At 40.8% G+C, this 18,475-nt stretch overlaps 1 protein-coding gene across 1 annotated transcript; it reads left to right on the forward strand.

The window, feature by feature from the left end:
- The first annotated feature begins 336 nt into the window (after positions 1-336).
- TMCC3 (transmembrane and coiled-coil domain family 3) lies at positions 337-5,392 on the forward strand. Its single transcript, XM_008945023.1, has 4 exons — positions 337-348; positions 405-1,303; positions 2,781-2,916; positions 4,996-5,392. The coding sequence occupies exons 2-4, from the start codon at positions 420-422 to the stop codon at positions 5,296-5,298; spliced, it is 1,323 nt and encodes a 440-aa protein (XP_008943271.1). The 5' UTR covers positions 337-348; positions 405-419; the 3' UTR covers positions 5,299-5,392.
- The last annotated feature ends 13,083 nt before the right edge of the window (positions 5,393-18,475 follow it).

The following is an 18,475-nucleotide window of genomic DNA, read 5'->3' on the forward strand; positions in this document are numbered from 1 at the left end:
TCTAAGAGAAAGACGGAGTGATTATCAGTCATGGTATCTTTGATGCTCTTAATAATAAACAATATATTTAGCAAGCTTTTCTAACTAGAATTGGCTTGATTTTGTGAATGAATGATTTTGATAAACTATGTACTTGAACAATTTTCTGTCTAATTCATCTTGCTTCGTTTTGTAATAGAAACAGGCAATTCTTTGGGCTGTTTATCAAGGAAAGTCAAAGAAAAATTTCAATTATCAAGTCAAGAAAAATGCTTCTTAATTTCAAAGAAAAATTCATTCTTTTTTGCTACAATAAGCTGCTTCATATTGTGTACTTTCTAGTATTACATGCAGAAAAGGAAACTGAAAGTTGGATTTAAAAAAGTAAAATTCACATTCTGTTTATTTCTTCTGTTTTCTCTCAGGTGGAAAGACATGACATGAATACCCTGAGTTTACCACTTAATATTCGCCGTGGAGGCTCTGACACCAACCTCAACTTTGACGTACCAGATGGGGTCCTAGAGTTTCACAAAGTCAAACTCAGTGCAGATAGCTTGAAACAGAAAATCCTCAAGGTTACAGAACAAATCAAAGTTGAACAAACAGCTCGAGATGGAAACGTGGCTGAGTATTTGAAACTAGTAAACAGTGCAGACAAGCAACAGGCTGGGCGCATTAAGCAAGTCTTTGAGAAAAAGAACCAGAAATCTGCCCACTCCATTGCCCAGCTGCAGAAGAAATTGGAACAATATCACAAAAAGCTCAAGGATATTGAACAAAATGGATCTTCCAAAACTGCTAAGGATACTTCCAAAGATAACTTGAAAGATATTCAGCACGGAAAACCTCGTAGCTCTGGGCATGGAACCGAGAGCAGCAAGTCGAGCATGCCAGGCGTATCTTTGACACCACCCGTCTTTGTTTTCAGCAAGTCTCGAGAGTTTGCAAACCTGATCCGAAACAAATTTGGTAGTGCAGACAACATTGCTCATCTCAAAAATACGTTGGATGAATTTCGGCCAGAAACGAGTCCTAGAACTTACGGGGGCAGTGCCACGATTGTTGCCAAACCAAAATATGTTAGTGATGATGAATGCTCAAGCGGGACCTCGGTTTCAGCAGACAGTAATGGGAACACCTCCTTTGGCCCTGCTGTGGCAAGTACCCTGGACAGCCAAGGAAAGCTTTCCATGGTTTTGGAGGAACTGCGGGAAATCAAGGAGGCACAGTCCCAATTAGCTGACGATATTGAGAATTTAAAAACACAATTTAAAAGAGACTATGGCTTTATTTCTCAGATGTTACAAGAGGAAAGATATAGGTATTTTTTTTTTTAAAACTGTTCCCTTGAAATTACTTTTGAATGGGTATAGAAGCTATTTGGAAAGTGTAAACTGGGTGTGTGCTTGTGTGTGTGATATTTAAGAAGCAAGAGGAAAAACAAATTCCAATTAATATCTGGTGCCAGAATGTTCCACTTCTTACAGTAACCAAAAATACATGTAGAGCATTAATATTACCTATCAAGTGATGTCATAGTTCTTTGTCATTTGTCAGAGACTTGTCAGATGAGAAAATTTTCTGACATTGTATTATGTAAATACTGCATATAGGAGACACCAGTTTTTTTGTAACTGGTGGAAGGATTCTGATCTATTGTGACTTGAGAATGCTAATCAGTCTACAGTGTAGCAGAGCTGATTACAACTGATAAGTTTACCTTTTAGTCCTGAGTACCTTATCCAAATACTTTTCAGACACATAGAGGCAATGTCACTTTGTACCTTGGTGTAACACGTGGCTGTGGCATGTAGTTTTAAATGCTGTAGCACAACTTCCTAATGCATTTGTGACTTGGCAATTAATTCCGGTATCATCTACAATGAGAAGTGAGATACGATCTGCAGAGGGCTTGCACCTGCTGTAGCTGTATCCCATTTGTCATATTGGTTGTTAACATGTTAATTCTTGAAGCCTTTACTAACCTAATGGGCAGAAACTCAGTATGAAATGTAGTATTTAATATTTCCTTTGTTTACAGTTCTTGAAATATAAGGGAAGGCTGGATAGCCAGTGGTAACATGGGAGAGGAAAGAAGAGAGCAAATGGCCTGCTGAAATCAGGGCTTGGTTTCAGGAGAAGGCAGAGTGGCCTTTTCTGACAGTTTACTGCCATTGAGATCTCAAACCTCCTGCCACCGTTTCCACAACCAGGCAATTTTGCCTCCGTCACTTGTGTGCTGACTGCAGTGTTTGCCTGGCGTTGCCTGTGTAAAACCAAGTTACAGACTTGCAAAAAAAAAAAAAAATTCTAGTTTCCTACTAGTTTACTGTGCAGAAACATGCCAGAGTAGGCTGTGCATGAATGGCAGGACCTTGCAGTTGTGTTTTGAGAGGGGATCTGGGGAACATGTTTTTCCTTTCACTACTGGCAAGCTGTTAACTGGCTCAAGCTTACTTGTGAAACCGTATCTTGTCTAAATGAAGAGTGAGAAACACAAAAATGTGAGTTGGATACCCCTAAGCACTGTTTATAGTTCGTATAATTTGCCAAAGATGTACAAATATTTAAACACTCACTGCCAGCAAGAAACACTCAAAAAAGGCTTTCAGTTTGCTAAATAAATGCTTATGGAGAGTTTCCAAAGTTTGTAATGATCTTCTGTATGTACTCTGGAATGCCAGTCAGATGAATCCATAGTACACTGGGAAATTACCTTTTAAAATGTGTAATTATTGCCATGATTTAGCATTATTTGAATAGAAGGTGCTAAATTTAGACTTTTTTTTTCTGATAAGATATGAAAGATTGGAAGACCAGTTAAATGACCTCACTGATCTTCATCAACATGAGACAGCAAACCTGAAACAAGAGCTAGCCAGCATAGAGGAGAAGGTGGCCTATCAGGCATATGAGCGTTCACGAGATGTTCAGGTACTTTTTTTTTTTTTTTTTTCCCACTATCACACTTCTGACAACTATTTGCTAACAACTGAGGAATGATCGAAGATTTTATATTGGCTTAAATGGTAAAAAAAAAAAATCAAAACCAAACCCCAACAACGCAAAAAAAAAAAAAGACCCCCACAACCAACCACCTTGTCTTGTACATCCCTGTGTTCACCTTTGTAAGTGCAGAGAGCACAGGCAGCAGGACAATTTCCCTGTTTCCTGAGCAGTGTGAGAGTTAGGAGCCCCCTGGGAACAGAGTGGGAAAGGGATGGTGCTGAATCCACTACATATCATAGGCTCCTTTGTAGGCTTAAAAAAAGAGGTCTCTCACGCAGGACTCATTTCTGTGAAGGCATCTTGAGGATGTAAAAACTGAATAAGAGACCCAAGTTCTCCAGCAGAAAAGCTGTGAAAAGTTCACTAACTTTGAACCCTGGAGGGGTGTAGAGACTTCTAAAACTAATTGAAATGCTATGTTCATAAAGCCTTGCTTCTTTTATCTCTGTACACTTAGTCCTGTTTAAACTTGTTTCCTTGGGGCTTTGGCAAATAAGCTAAAATAGAGTGAAAGCATTTGAATTGGAGATATTTCAAGTAACAGCCTAACATCAGAGCACTCTGTCCCTAAGAGGTGGGCAGATAACTTAAAACACATGCTCATCCTCTCAGTGCAGAACTGCAAGTACCAGACGTTTGCATCTGGAGTTACTCTAAAGTAGCACGAGATAATTTGAGAATAACCTCGCAGTCAGAGTTGGAAGAGGACCATGAGAGCTCTTTAGTGTGTAGTGGAGAGCATGCATGAACCCTTAAGGGACTTCTTGCCACCCATTAAGAACTGTTTTCTATGTTATTACTAATTCCTATAGCAGTGGAAGGAAGCAGTCTTCTGTAACATGCTGTGCCACGGGCTTTGTGCTGACACTGGTGCCTGGCTGCTCACATGGTAAGCCAGTGCCACTCGCCAAAACAACAGCAAACTGACCCAGAAAAAGCTCGCTGGTAACTGTGCAGGGTAGTTTGGTTTGGTTGGTTTTGCACAGAGGATTGGGCGGAGTCAGCTTACTGTGTTCTCAAGTGAACACCCCTGCTAGTGCAAGGAAAATGTCCCGAGTCTGAAAGTGGGGAAGGAAATGGGGTTGCCGGAGCATGATTTCTCTCTTTCACACAGTGGTAAAAGGTTCTGTCACATTGATCAATCTTGTTACATTATAGCCTTGCATTGTGTTACATAGTGGTGCATCTCCATCTCCAGCAAAAAGGGGCACTTTGGCAAGTAAGTGAAGCAGATGGAAATTTTTCCATGTTTAACTTGGAGAGGTCTTAGTGACTTAGGAACCACTTTACTCAAAGCCCATTTTTAGTGCACCATCAAGCAGAGGAAAAGTATGCTTTCTTTTGAACAAAATGGGAAGTGGAAGATATCATGTGAGACAGAGAATCCCATAGAAGCATCACCACGGATTTCTCCACTGCCCACTTGGGGTATGGATTAATGTGCCTTCACGCTGACAGAAGGAGAAGGCAATCTCTTACTGAAGACACCAGCCCAGCACTGTATGACAGGTGGCTTTCAGAGAAAAAGTAAAGTAGCCTGGAGAGGTGATGTAAACCAAAGGCTACATGTTGCAAAGTAGATTTAATTAGTGCCGCAGCAAGCCTGTACTACCCTGATGTTTTCTATAATGGATACAGATAAACTTTGATGCTATTTCAATGCACTGAAAGTTATGATGGCAACAGCTTTCCCAGTGCTTGATCTCATCAGTATATGCAGGAAACATTATCTGTCATGAACATTAGCATTGTGATACCTTTTATCGAGCATGAACAATGTAAAAACTACATTTTGGACAGTGTTGTCAGACTTGATGATGCCCGAGCAGGCAGTGATACACACATGCAGACATGTGCATTTATTTTTTTAAAAGTTGGCAGGTCATTCAGATTTTAGGAGTCTGTAATAAATAACACTTCTAGCTGATGGATGGCTGTGAAGCTAAAGTGGGAAAAGTGATGTATGGAAATACAGCTGCACTAATTATTGTTTTCTGTCTCCAGGAAGCCTTGGAATCTTGCCAGACCCGAGTTTCAAAGCTGGAGCTCCATCAGCAAGAGCAGCAAGCACAGCAGTCCGAAACAGTTAATGCCAAAGTGCTCCTGGGGAAATGTATAAATGTTATCTTGGCCTTCATGACTGTCATCTTAGTGTGTGTTTCTACTATTGCAAAGTTCATTGCTCCTATGATGAAGAGCCGTTTTCACATCATCTGCACTTTTTTCGCAGTAACACTGCTGGCAATATTTTGTAAAAACTGGGATCATATAATTTGTGCCATAGAAAGAATGATTATACCAAGATGAAGCTGCTGGTCTGGATGCTTGCCTTTTTTTATTTTTTTTTCCCCCTCTTCTTCCTCTCCATATTTTTTAAGTGCTGTGTGTATACAAATTTTTTTTTTTTTTTTTTTTTGGTCAGTTTAAATGTGCGGACTGGATGGAGAAGGCTATCAAAGACTCTTGGACTTCAAGGTGTAAATACAAACCTGTGTACCTGTTGGCAGTCACTTGCCTGTTCAAGCCAATTGTGTCTGACTGGCTGGGTCTGTGATGAACTGCTCACTTTGTGTCAGTTGCCTGCCCTAATCCAACGGGTTCTCTACTTTCAAACCCACACCCACATGGCGTGATACTCTGGGAGGGATCCAAGCCACTGCAAGTGTCAGGTTTGCTTTCTGCAAGGCTGGGGTGCAGAGAGTGTGATCAGGAGGGGAGTGCACCATACTGTGTATCAGCCTTGTTAGGCTCACAAGTTGTTTTTTCTCTGAATCCAGCTGGAACGATAAGCCAAATTATACAACCATATGGATTAATAAGTCTTGATTCTAAATTAATGGGCATCTGTACCCATTAATGGGTTCTAGTTTTCAGGGAGGGTTCTAGTTTTTATGACCAGAAAACCTTGATGTTTCTGCTAGTAACCTTTTGCACAGAGGGTTTACTGTTTATAAATTAGACCAGTGGTGACTACAGACCACAGCTAGCAGTTGTTCTATCTTGGCACTCTTCCTCATCACATTTGAGAAACACAGAAATGTGGCATAAGACTTCCAGAGCTGAACTGAATTGAATGACAAGAGCTCCAGGCCACTTTGTAAAGGAATTAAGCAGCAAGTAACGGGTGAGTAAGTTGTCGTGCAGACCAAAGCACTCACTTGCATCAAGCCCTGCAACCTGCAAGGGGAAAGAGGTACACTGCAAGGCAACATCTCAGTTACCCTTTGCTAGCACTGAATTGTTGGGGTGCTCTAACTGAATGCAAAGCAGATATGTGGTGGGACCATGGGTACAGTGGATTTTGTTCTCATGCCAGATTAAGGAATGTAGAAGAAGCATGAGGGAGCAGCTTTGTAAGGGAGCAGGGAGTTAAACTGTAAATATACAAACACTGTGCAGACTCTCTTGACAAACATTCCTGAAAATAATGTGTTAGCATACAGTACCACTACTAGGAGACAGGGTTTGGTTTGTTTTCTTACTGGAATTTATTTTGTTTGATTTAAGAACTGCAAAACAAAATTTCCCTGAAGTATGGTTGGCTTTCAGCCATTATGTAAAGCAAGAACTTTAATAATAAAACACCCACACCACACCCAGAATTATTCTCCACTCTCCATTAAATTAAAAGACCATGTCTCCAGTTATTTAATATTCAGTGTTACTTAGTTGAAAATAATTGTCATGACATTTTCTTTTCAGTTGCAGAATTTGTTGTGCTGGTTTTACAGAAGGTGGGGGGAAGGGGCTTACTCAATTTGTGTATTTGTTTTTAATCAAGCACAGTAGTTGGTATAGAAATTCAGAAGACCTTATTCTGAGGAAATGGAGTGAGAGGGTGGGGTAGGGGAAGATCCTTGACATTTTACTAATTTTACAGTTGGTTTCACAGTGATTAACAGTTACTTTTTGTGGCTTCAGGGACTGAAGGGAGGACAGAATTAACTTCAGATATAATGACGACTCAGCATTTAGAAAATTCAATTAGTACACTTTAAAAATCATTAAAGAATTTATATGTGCTACATCTTTGAACAGAGGAATTGGGAAGGGATTGTGCTTGCTTGCAGGCACCGGAAATGGATCGGTTCAGGCACACCCCTGTTATTCTAACCCAGCCCTGCCTCATCCTCAGAGGAAGGTGGAGTGGAAAGCAAAGGTCCTACTGAGAGGGACATGACTTGATAAAGCTCAAATTTGCCAATACCCCTGGCTTTTGTCACGAAGAATTAGTATATAGATACATTCTTCTTTTCCTTCATGCGTGTTGTTTTTTCTCTTTGCCTCTAACCTCTCTGTTCCTAGTATCCCCTGAAGAAGGAAAGGGGAATTGTTGCATACATAGAAGACTTTTCTGCCTTAATTGCTGCATGTGCTTATGTTGATCTTCGATTCAGGGAGACCTCTCTTGTGATGTCTCTTAACCCATTTCAGCACTCTTATGTGAACATTACAACAGGGCTTCACCCTCACCTTCCAAGTAACTGCTTGTAGCCTCCTTTTACAGCCAGCTCATAAACTGAGAGGTTGCTCCCACTGATGCAGCTCATAAATTTATCTTTAGAGAAAAGTCTCTTCCACAAGGTTAAAAAGATTAAGAGGAAAAAAAGAAGTAGCTCTTTCCTGGCTTTTGCATCATAAGAAAGGGTTTCCTTTGGTTTGTTTTTATGCCTTTTTGACATGTCCTGAGATCCTTTTGGTCTTTTCCACTGTTTTCATATAATTTGTTCTGAATTTTTGAAAAGGCATATATTGTCTTTTTATAGTCCATACTTTTAATTTCTTTAGCCAATGAGTGTGCCTCTGTTCAGAGTCCTTTCCTTTCTGAAATCTTTTCATAAATTCCATCATCTATTTTACTAATCAGCCTGATGACCTCCCCCCCCTGGCCACTTCCATAGGCCACAAGATTGTACATCCATTACAGAGAAGTGAGAGTCCTACTACTGATCCTCAGAAAGCTGTGACTCTTCGTAGTGTTTTCTTGCCATCTTCATTAAAATCTTAGTTTTCTATTCCATTTGTACAGCCACCTGCTGGTTTGGCCACTTGAGTGAACACTGCCTCGTGTTTTGTTAAATGAGCTCAGAGGGGTGCATGTGCAAGAAAGGAATACTAATGTTAATTTTTATGTAAGGAAAGCTCTTCTAAGACTGTTGCATGGTTATATGTTTGAAGAGCTAATCAAGTGTTGGTGTGTGTAGTTCAAAATCTAATGTGAGGTAGTCTTGAGGTTCAGGCAGGAAAAAGGTTACTAATTTTTCTTATAACAAAGGAAGTCACTACCGTACGACCTGGGGACATGAAGGCTTCTGCTCCAATGGCACCTTATTATAATTCTGAGAGATGACCTCTGTGCAAAACATAAAATCAATAAAAGATTGCTCACTGTCTTGATAAAATCTGACTGCATCCAAACTGGAAACAAAAGCGTCTTGCATTTCTGTATTGGCTTTATAGCTGGCAAAGGTGCCTGTAAAGGCTGCATAATGTTACTCATGCAAATTAAAACAACTCTTAATTGGTAAATGGTTATTTTCCCTGCTGGATTTAAAGCCCTGGAGGATGTGACATGCATCAAGAAAATTAAAAAAAAAAAAAAAAGTGAAAGGCATCATCATGTGGGTGAAACTGCTATAGTTTTCCATACATTAAGGATGCAGTGCCAGGAGCTCTGCCAAGTGGAAGGCCACCTGGAAAGGAGGGAGGTCTCCACTCTTACCATCACATTTCTTACCTTGTGCTGACACTGGTGTGTGTTGCAGTCTTCTGTAGGCCATGTTGGCTCACTGCCTCAAAGAAAAACCTAGTGGAAGAGGTCTCCAGAGCTAGAGACTTGAAGGGCTGATGGAAAGGTCTCGTGAGTGCAAAGCGGAGACAAAAGGGAAGATGAGCCTTTTTCTGCAGTGAATCACTAGCTGCTCCTAAAGCTGCACTCTAGGCAGCCTTCCTGCAGAAGGATGCAGCAGCTTCAGCACAGAAAGGTTCCTCCTAGCTTTTGCCTGCAAGTAACAGATATAAGGAGCACCAGTATGTTGTAGCACAGACTCTAGCCAGCTGTATCTGTACCCAGGACTGAGAGCAGGCTGGTGGCTGGGCTGCCCAGGGCTGATGCCCATGACAGTAACCTCAGTGTTGGCAACACTTCAATCACGCAGGCTGGGACTGTATGAGCATGTGTCTCTGGCCAGGCTGTGCTTGCTCTGAAAGCATGCCTACACCATCCTAAACAGCTGCAAGACGTCTCTTAATGAGAACTTCGTTCAGCTTCTCAATCAATTGTCCTTTCTGTTAGGATACTGTTTGCTTTTATGTTCTTGCACAACACATTGGACATTCTTAGTGTACTCCTTACACTTAAATATCGTGAGCCTCTAAACCACTCCCACTCAACAAAAAGTTGCCAGACAGTGTCTTTTTTGCTTGGTGGTGACTGGTAAATTTCACTTCACTTTGACAGTAGTTCTCCAACTGAGAAGTCCTCCAGTTAGCTGTTAATACCTGCTCTATAGGCTTTTGACAGCTTTTTTGCTTGGAGGTTTCTGGAGATTTAGTTAGCACAATTTTCCAGATCTCTTCCATTTCAGCATTCAGGTCTAAATTAGGTTTCCTCTAGAACGTGTGTAATGGATCCCTCCACTAGCTTCAACTATAACTCCATTATTGTTGAGCATTCAATTAGTCATTGACAGGACTGAATGAAACCCAGTTTAAATTCCTTCTCCTTTCTGCTTTACATTATATGACTTTGAGCAACTTCTTATTCAGCTGCGCTCCTGTGATGTCTACCTGTTCAGAATTCTAGAGAAGCACTGTCAAATCTGACTGCTTTTTAGTTTAATATCAAAAGGCCTGTGTTACACAGTGCCACTGCTGCAGGACCATCACCTATAGATCTCATATCTGCACTACATGAAAGCTATTTAAAGGCCAAGGGTTTCTTTGAACAAGTCATGACTATCTGGAGAAGAGCAATTCAACAGATGAAGGCAATTTGGTGCAGGAAAGATACATGATCCACTGACTAGAAGTTGAAGCTAGACAAATCCAGTGTAAACATAAGCTTCAGTTTTCTAATCATAATGGTTGCAAACTGTTGTTATTAGCTAGTGAATAACATAAACAAGGACTCCAGCATTTGAAGTTGAATGCTGCTGTTCAAAGAGGAATCAGTTTGAGCTTATCAGTTTGAGTCAACCACATAATCACAGGTAGGGCTTTCTGGAGTTAAAAATCAACAAACAAATTGTTTGAGGGGAAAAAAACAACCCACCAAAAAAACCCCAAGCTTGTGGTTCACTGAGGTGGTTTGGAAACCGAGCCCCTTTCCACTGTGAGACTGACATTTTACTTCTGGATTCAATGGTACAACAGAACGTAACCACAGATTAATTTGCATAGATTTTAGTCACTTCTGAAAGTCCATCTAGGAATGGTGATCAGGCAAGTTTAGTTTCCTCTTTTTTAACTGAGCAAATATTTATCTGCTTTTTTCATTTATCACTGTGCTAGAACATGACCTTTAATTAACTATATTGCTGCCCTTTAAAATGCAAGAGATTATAAAAGGCTTGTTTTCAGATGAAGTTTGAATGTTCTCTCTGATGCTGAGTAGAATCCAGCAAAAAGAATCAATTTTATGTTACAGGAGTGAAAGACCAAGGAAAGTTTAGTTTTAGTTAATGTAATTGCTTATTTTTTCTGAAAAAGCAAACTGAGATGATGCTGTATATAAAGAGGACTAGTCAAAACTATCTTATATGATTGATTTGCTGTATGTTTAGCATATTAAGTTGTACTGTTGAAAAGTTTTGCACAAAGTCACCTTTCCTTTTTTTACCCAGGGAACCTGCGTCCGTTAGTATCAAGGTGTACCAAAAATTGCCTGGGTTTATTAACTAAAGTTTATTGTCTAAATGTGTGTGATCTATAATGTTTCTCATGCCATTTTCATTTTGTGCAGCACTGTGGAAAGATGCAACTATGAAAATGTAATTTTTGTATATTTTGTTGTGTAGTCATGACTGCCTCTAAGGTGCCATTAACATTTTTTAAAAATAAAAATATTTACATGTATTGGATGATGAACATTTTTTCTTAAACCTACTGTCTGATCACTCAAACCCTTATCAGCCTTTCTCTGTCAGCAACAGTTATTCAATTGGCAGTGATGAGGTTACTCTTGAGCATAAGCCCCAGCTTTAAAATACTGATGAAACTGAGTGTTCTGCTCTGCTGCAGTTTTGACCAAAACTGGTAATTTGAATTTTATTTACAGCTATGACATAGCAAAACTGTCAGCATCAAATGAGGTACCATTACTGCTTTTCTTCAGGGCTTGTGTGAACATGCTATGCAAACAGGATGTTATTGTGCCAAGCAGTTGGACTCTTTGGATTACTGTTTTTGAAAAACGAATTAGAAACCTAACCCAAATTTTCACATTATTGTCATAAATCTTGCTCACATGTGCCAAAAATGTAGTAGTGATGTGCCTAATAGTTAACAAAGCTGACATAAATCAAAACATTTGCATTTATTTTTCACAAAGCAGAGATCTTGTCAGCTGGCACTGGCAGCCATTGGGAACGACACTATTTTTATACCAAGAACAGCGCAGACACGGCGCAGTAACTGCGTGTTGCTCTGCAATCACGCTGCGCTTCCTATTTCCTCCTCTTTGAGGAAATGGCATACAGCAGCTCCCATGTCACCAGCAGCCTTTCCAAGGTCTTGTCATGCTGAGTTTCAGGTGTTTGCCTGGGATTCAGTCTATATTAAGGCTAATTCCATTCACAAACAGCAGGTTACTGCCCCTCCAAATGCTGGTAAGTTTTGCCCACTTCTGGCACAGGCTGAATAACCCCTGTTAACACACCACCAAAACAGACATAAGAAAAAGCTTCTCACTCATCAGTCACTCACTTGTTTGTATCTCTGGCTTTGATGAGTGCATAACACCCTGGCAACTGTTTTAGCAACCAAAAATAGAAGGGCAGAGAGGAAAATACAACGGTGACGTTAATTCAACACAGAAAGAGAAGTGTCACTTGTGGTCAAGTAGTGGTGCCTATGCAGTGTTAGCAGTCGCTGGGTGAGACAGATAACACTTACCAGCAGTGCACACCAAAAACACTTGTGTGTTGGTGCCCCAAATATATCGGGGGACCAGAGTTGTACGGATGTCCCAGAAACCAGCTGAAGGCACCCAAGACTTCATCCGCTACTATGCTGCAACTCGTTTCACAGTGCCAAAACCTGCTCTGAAGTAGCTAGTTCAGACACTGCTAGCAGTGCAGTTCAAAACAGTGATAAATGCTCTCTGGGTGCATGTGTGCCACTGCTCTACTCATACTACTGTGGAAGAGCATAGCAAACAAACGGCAGGTTCTGCCACCCATGGGAACTGGAGCAGAGTTGATATAATTGAAAGATGTTTCCACACTGTATCTTTCTCAATTCCTGTTTGGAATGTGAACTCGGGTGACAAGTCATTAGTGTGGTGAAGTCTCTCTGGGTGCATGTGTGCCACTGCTCTACTCATACTACTGTGGAAGAGCATAGCAAACAAACGGCAGGTTCTGCCACCCATGGGAACTGGAGCAGAGTTGATATAATTGAAAGATGTTTCCACACTGTATCTTTCTCAATTCCTGTTTGGAATGTGAACTCGGGTGACAAGTCATTAGTGTGGTGAAGTTATCTCGCAGATCAGTGCTGTTACCTGTTCTGTGCAGTCTACCAAATTCAGACAGAAGTAAAGCCAAGAGGCTGAACTCTCCTTAGAGGAGCTTGAAGATGTCCAGTGCCATGCTGCTGAAAGAAGCATCAACAGGCTTTGAGGAACTGAGGTTGCATTTGATGTAGTTGTGATCCCTTCAGCTGGTGAGTGTGAGGTTTGGCTCATCTGTGCATGCAAATTTGGAAAAACTCTTTTTAGTTAGTGTGGCTAGAATGGAATTGATATAATAGAAGTGGAAGCACAGCCAGGACTGGAGCCTGTAATATAGGAAAATAATACACATAAATGTGAAATCACCTTGTAGCCAAATAACTTCTCTCTCTATTTTTCTGTTGAATATCATTCTAGTAAGTTCTTACTGGTCTGGGAGACATCCTTTCCCCCCATGGTTAAAGGGGAAGGATGCAGAAAATCAGTATTGAGAAGCACAAGATACTCAGTGTATGTGCTGGATAGAAAAGTAGAACACATTTGCCTGAGTAATAGCTTCATAAAGCACCTCATGCTTTGATGCCCTATGTGCTAAAAATTATATTCCAGCCCTACGGAACTCAATGGTAAAAACTCAGAGGAGTTTAACCAGGGAAGACTTACCACAGCACCATGGCGCTTGAAAGCAATTTCATCTTTTGATTTTGCAATGCCAAAAGAATTATTTTTCTCAGGCAATCTAAACACAGCAATGCATCGTTTCAACTTTCCACCACAAATAGCGAACTGCTCTGCCACACTGGATGAAATGATGAAACTATTTGCATGCTTTCAGGCTCTGCTGACTCAGAGACTGAACAGAGCTTGTACTCCCCACACTAATTCCCTATTTGGCCTCTATCCTGCTTGGCTGGACTCAGGTCAAGGTGACATAAACTAAGCATGGATTAAACTACAGGTATGGCCAGCAGCATGTGTGTGTAACAGCAAACCCCTTCTCCAAGGATATGCCCTTGGGCAACAGAAGCTTGAGGATTTATCTAATCTAGCAACTGTCTCCAGCTTGCTTGACTGAGGCAGCAAGGAAGTTTAAATGAGCTTTCAAACTCATCAAAACACTTTCTGACCATGCTTACACAATATCTTACTCCAAAGACTGTGTCTGCACAACACACTGCAATATTGTCCTGGGCTTCTCTATATATTTTATAGCTCTTCGTATGTTGCTTTCTCTGTGTGAGGGTGAACCTTGCTGCTCTGTGAAATGCTGATCTACTCATAACTAATATAAGATGACATCTAAAGAGACCTAAATAATCTCTAATACTGTCAATCAAAAACCCTGAGGTCTCTAAATGAAATTTCTTTACTTTTACTTGAACCCCAGAGTGAATTTAAATAGAGTGCCTTAAAGAAGCTTTATTCTTTTTTGTAAAACAAATTACTGATATCTATAGCTGAATAAACTTATGTTTCTAAAAATAAAAACCCAAACAACCCAGCATTGTGGGACATGTTTCAAAAAGGGGAATTTCCCCCTGTTGGAATAATCCAACATATTATAAAGGCATTATACCTGCTTCCTTTAGGTACTGACTTAATTAGAAGAGTAAGACTGGTATAAACAAAGAGAAAACAAACAAGTTCCAATTTGTGTTTTTCCTCTCTTCTCAACAGGATTCTTTTCATATTCTCTCTCATTTTTTTAAAATTTGCCTTGTAATATTTATAGTCTTCATTTTCTAGCTGTTTCTCCCTCTTGTACTCTAGGTACATCTCTTGATTGACCATCTTCTCTCTCTACTCTGTCCATAAGCCTCACACACCAGCTCTCTGTTCCTCCTTCCTTCAGCCATCTCCTTCTCGTGCTCTTGATCTCCATCTTGTCTCTTCATCTCCATCTCTCTTTCCTTGCACTCTACAAGACTCCCAGGTCAAGCCTGCCTTAGTCACTACAGCAGCACTATTTTTAAAGCAACCAGAGGTAGGAGCAGGTTTTCAGACCTGATTCTCACATTACGGTGAGACGTGGAGAGAGACAGTCACTGTGACAAATCAGAGCATCATTACCACCCATAGTTCAAAAATGCTAGCATAAAAGGTGACTAACTTGAATTACCTGACTCAACAGGCCTCAGAGGGAAACAAATACCCTTTTCAGATCGATATGAAACACACAGAGGCAAAAATAAAACACAATTTCCACCATCTTGAGTCATCCTCTTAGAACAAGATTCCACACCAGAAATGATTAACAGAAAAATTGCACTGTTATTCAAGAACTTAGCTGGCAAGAGACACACAACCCTGTCTGTTGATTTCAGTAACCTAAATAATTTTGTAGGTTTTTTGCTTTGTCCTCTGTAAAGTTCACACTGAGTGACCTAGATCCTTTATGTCATGTTTCTCATGGCAATTAATTGTTTTCCAGTAGCTGATAGCTGTGTAATCCTGATGTGAGCAGACATTAATAGAATCAAAGAAAGAATCTGGGCCACACTGCCATTCCTGTTAATCAGGCTGTACAAGGTAGGAAATATTTGTTTGACCTTAGTTAGCATTAATATTTGTAGAGCTGAGGGAGAAAAAAAAAAACGTTAAATGAGCAAATTTGATGCAGAAAATTAGAGAGACAGGCATGCAGCTTCATATTACTTTTTAAAACATTTGTTTTGTTGTAAAGTCATATAGAACTACAGGTTTGTTTTTCTGCTTTTTTTTTTTTTTTTTCTCCTCCATCAAAATCTGTTTAACATCAAAATTAAATTTTAGCTCATTTTGAAAGATGAACTTTGAAGTTGTTGTAATGTGACTTATTTCAGTGTAGGAATGCATTGGGATAGATTGAATACTGTTGATATTACACTTCTAATATTGCAAAGGTATTGCCCACAAGCACAACACACTTGTACAACTGTACAGCGACACCAGTTTGCACAGCCGGCCTTCCAGTGAAGCAAGTACTAAACTTTTGTCACTGTAGCTGTGGAAGGGACAGTAACACATTTCAGACATCTTATTTGCTGACAACACCAAGCTGTGAGGTGTGGCTGACACACTGGAGGGAAGGGATGTCATCCAGGGGGACCTTGACAGGCTTGAGAGTTGGGCCTGTGAGAAGCTCATGAAGTTCAACAAGGTCAAGTGAGAGGTCCTGCAATTCCCAGAATCAATACAGACTGGGGGTGAAAGGATCGAGAGATGCTGATTGCATCCTGGGCTGCATCAACCCTTGCCAGCAGTTTGAGGGATGTGATTCTTCCCCTCTACTCAGCTCTCATGAGACCCCACCTGGAGTGCTGTGTTCAGTTCTGGGGCCCCAGCATAAGAAAGACAAGTACTTCCAGAGGACAGCCATGAAGAGGGCTGGAGCAACTCTCTTGTGAGGACAAGCTGAGAGAGTTTGGGTTGCTCAGCCTGGGGAAGAGAAGACTCTGGGGAGACTTTATAGCAGCCTATCAGTACATGAAGGGGGGCTACAGGAAAGGTGAGGAGGGACTCTTTATTAGGGAGTGTAGTGATAGGACAAGAGGCAATGGTTTGAAACTGAGAGCGGGTACGTTAGATATAATGAAGAAATTCTTTACTGTGACGGTGGTGAGATACTGGAACAGGCTGCCCAGAGACGCTGTGGATGCGTCATCCCTGGATGTGTTCAAGGCCAGGCTGGACGGGGCTTTGAGCAACCTGCTCTAGTGGAAGGTGTCCCTGTCTGTGGTAGGGAGGTTGGAACTAGATTATCACTGAAGGTCCCTTCCAACCCAAACCGTTCTGTGGTTTTATGATTATTAACTGAGCTTACAACCACCTCTAGAGGTTGTAACTCTAACTCTAAATGTAATCTCCAGAGCTATATAGAACTACTGGCAAGTTAACATTTGGCATTCCTCCCCTCTTCCATCCCCTCTTCCTTGGGGATGTGTGTGTGTGGTCAGTAATACCCACCCTGTAGTACACTAATTGAAGATAATTTAATCCTTATTAAAGAATTGGTAATCTTATTAAGGGAGTGTCAATACTGGTCTGGATGATCAATCTTTCACTTTAGTCAAAGAGACTTCAGAAAGAAATTGAGGAAGTGTATGAGAAGGTCACGTTTACAGTATTTCAACTGTTCTTACAAGCTGATTTCTGTCAATAAACAGTGATCATTGCCAGGTACACCTGGAATGTCTTTTCCTTTGTATATGTCTGTTCTCTAAAGGGGCGTCTCTTACTTGAGTAATTTCCTTACTTAAGGCCACTAGTGCTTGTGAGGTTTAGTTTATTACCAATGCAGGTGTAATTCTTTTCACTGTGTGACAACTCATGGCAACTCCTACTCGTGGTGCTAAAGCTGCTGCAGCTACTATTTTGCTTGAGCTCCAAAAAGTTACTTGTGAATCACAGTCCTGAGGTAGAGCATCAGTCTGTCTTCTCTGTCACTGCCATCTTCTGCTTGAGAATCCTTTCTGTCAGGGAGTAAGACTGTTAATCTTCCCACAGAAGAAGGTCCTCCAATGACGCTGGCAGGAATGTAGGTACAAGCTCTTCTGCAAAGGAGCAACCACCCTAAGGGGAGCTGAGTATGTGCCTCTGCATAGATTGTCGATTCTGTCTCAATTACCCTTCAAGGGGAGCTCAGAGCAAGACAGCTTTTCACGTTTTGCATGTAAGCAGCAGTTCACAAATTGCACACAGTTTTCTGCAGGAAGCATTCCTTTCACCTTGTTTCTGGGAATGCTTTTGTCTCTAATTTTAGTATTCTTTCCCCAAGTATCCATGCTACTATAGGTTACATTAATTTCAAAACTTTTTACGAAGGTACAGTTCTGAAGGATATGCAGGGGAATGGGAAGTGTGAAGTAAATATCTCTTCTACAAAGATTCCTCCAAGCTAGACAGAAGGAGGAAGAATTTATCATATTTTTAGCCAAATTTTCCCACACATTTTCTGACTGGTCCCACTTCTGAAGAAACATCACTGATCCTACAACCTGAAAAAGAACAACAAAAGTGTAACCCTTCGTTTTATGGCCCATTTGCATGACAACATAGCCCTGAGCTGTCCCATCGATCCAGCCTTCCACTGTCTTTAGGTTCTGACAGAGGGGCTTGGCTGAAATGCATGTGGTGAATCCAAGAGGTGACTCCTTCCACTTTTACTGCTGTATAGTTAGGTGGCCAACAAAAGAATAGAGGCCCCCCACCCTTTTTTTATGTTCCTGGTGTTTTGAGATATTAGCTTTATTTTGGTTCTGTAGAAACAGGTGATAGGTGATAAATCACAAATCCACTACACCACTAAAGCAAACAACAGCAGTTTATACAGAGTACAAATAACAAATTATATGCAATTGGTTACATGATTTTACATCACATAAATCTCTGTATGCACGCTCCATCAGTTATCCAGTTCGTTATCCTATTACCCAGTTCGTTATACCAAGGTGGTCCCACATTTACATTTAAATTCTCCTCCTAGTATTAAAATCACCACAGGTTATGTAAGGGACACCTCCACGTTTTGATCTTTGTGCAAATCTGCCTCTGGTTTATGTAAAGAAGCTGTAACGAATGAGGTATTATCTACAAGAGTTGACAGGATTTTACTGTCTTTGGGTACTGCTCTTAATTATTGCGTCTTGTTTCTGATTATTTTAACCCTGGAGGTCATTGGAGGGTCTTTTACCCTTTAGTCTTCCGCGCCTCCCGTTCTCGTTATCCCGGTTTCGCACCAGTTCCTTCGCAGCTTATTCAGCCTGTCCGTTTACAACTCGATCCTTCCGAGAGCGGCGCCGCAGAGGCGACCACTGGCGGGCGGGAGCACTG

Source organism: Merops nubicus, unplaced genomic scaffold, assembly GCF_000691845.1.
Source record: "Merops nubicus isolate BGI_N331 unplaced genomic scaffold, ASM69184v1 scaffold5380, whole genome shotgun sequence".
Classification (NCBI taxonomy): domain Eukaryota; kingdom Metazoa; phylum Chordata; class Aves; order Coraciiformes; family Meropidae; genus Merops; species Merops nubicus.

What these genes read in the sequence shown, in the direction of transcription:
- TMCC3 (XM_008945023.1), top strand. Translation starts at nt 420, where the DNA reads ATGAATACCCTGAGTTTACCACTTAATATTCGCCGTGGAGGCTCTGAC. An exon ending in TTACAAGAGGAAAGATATAG is followed by an intron (nt 1,304 to 2,780) that starts GTATTTTTTTTT and finishes TTTTCTGATAAG; the next exon opens with ATATGAAAGATTGGAAGACC. An exon ending in AGCGTTCACGAGATGTTCAG is followed by an intron (nt 2,917 to 4,995) that starts GTACTTTTTTTT and finishes TTCTGTCTCCAG; the next exon opens with GAAGCCTTGGAATCTTGCCA.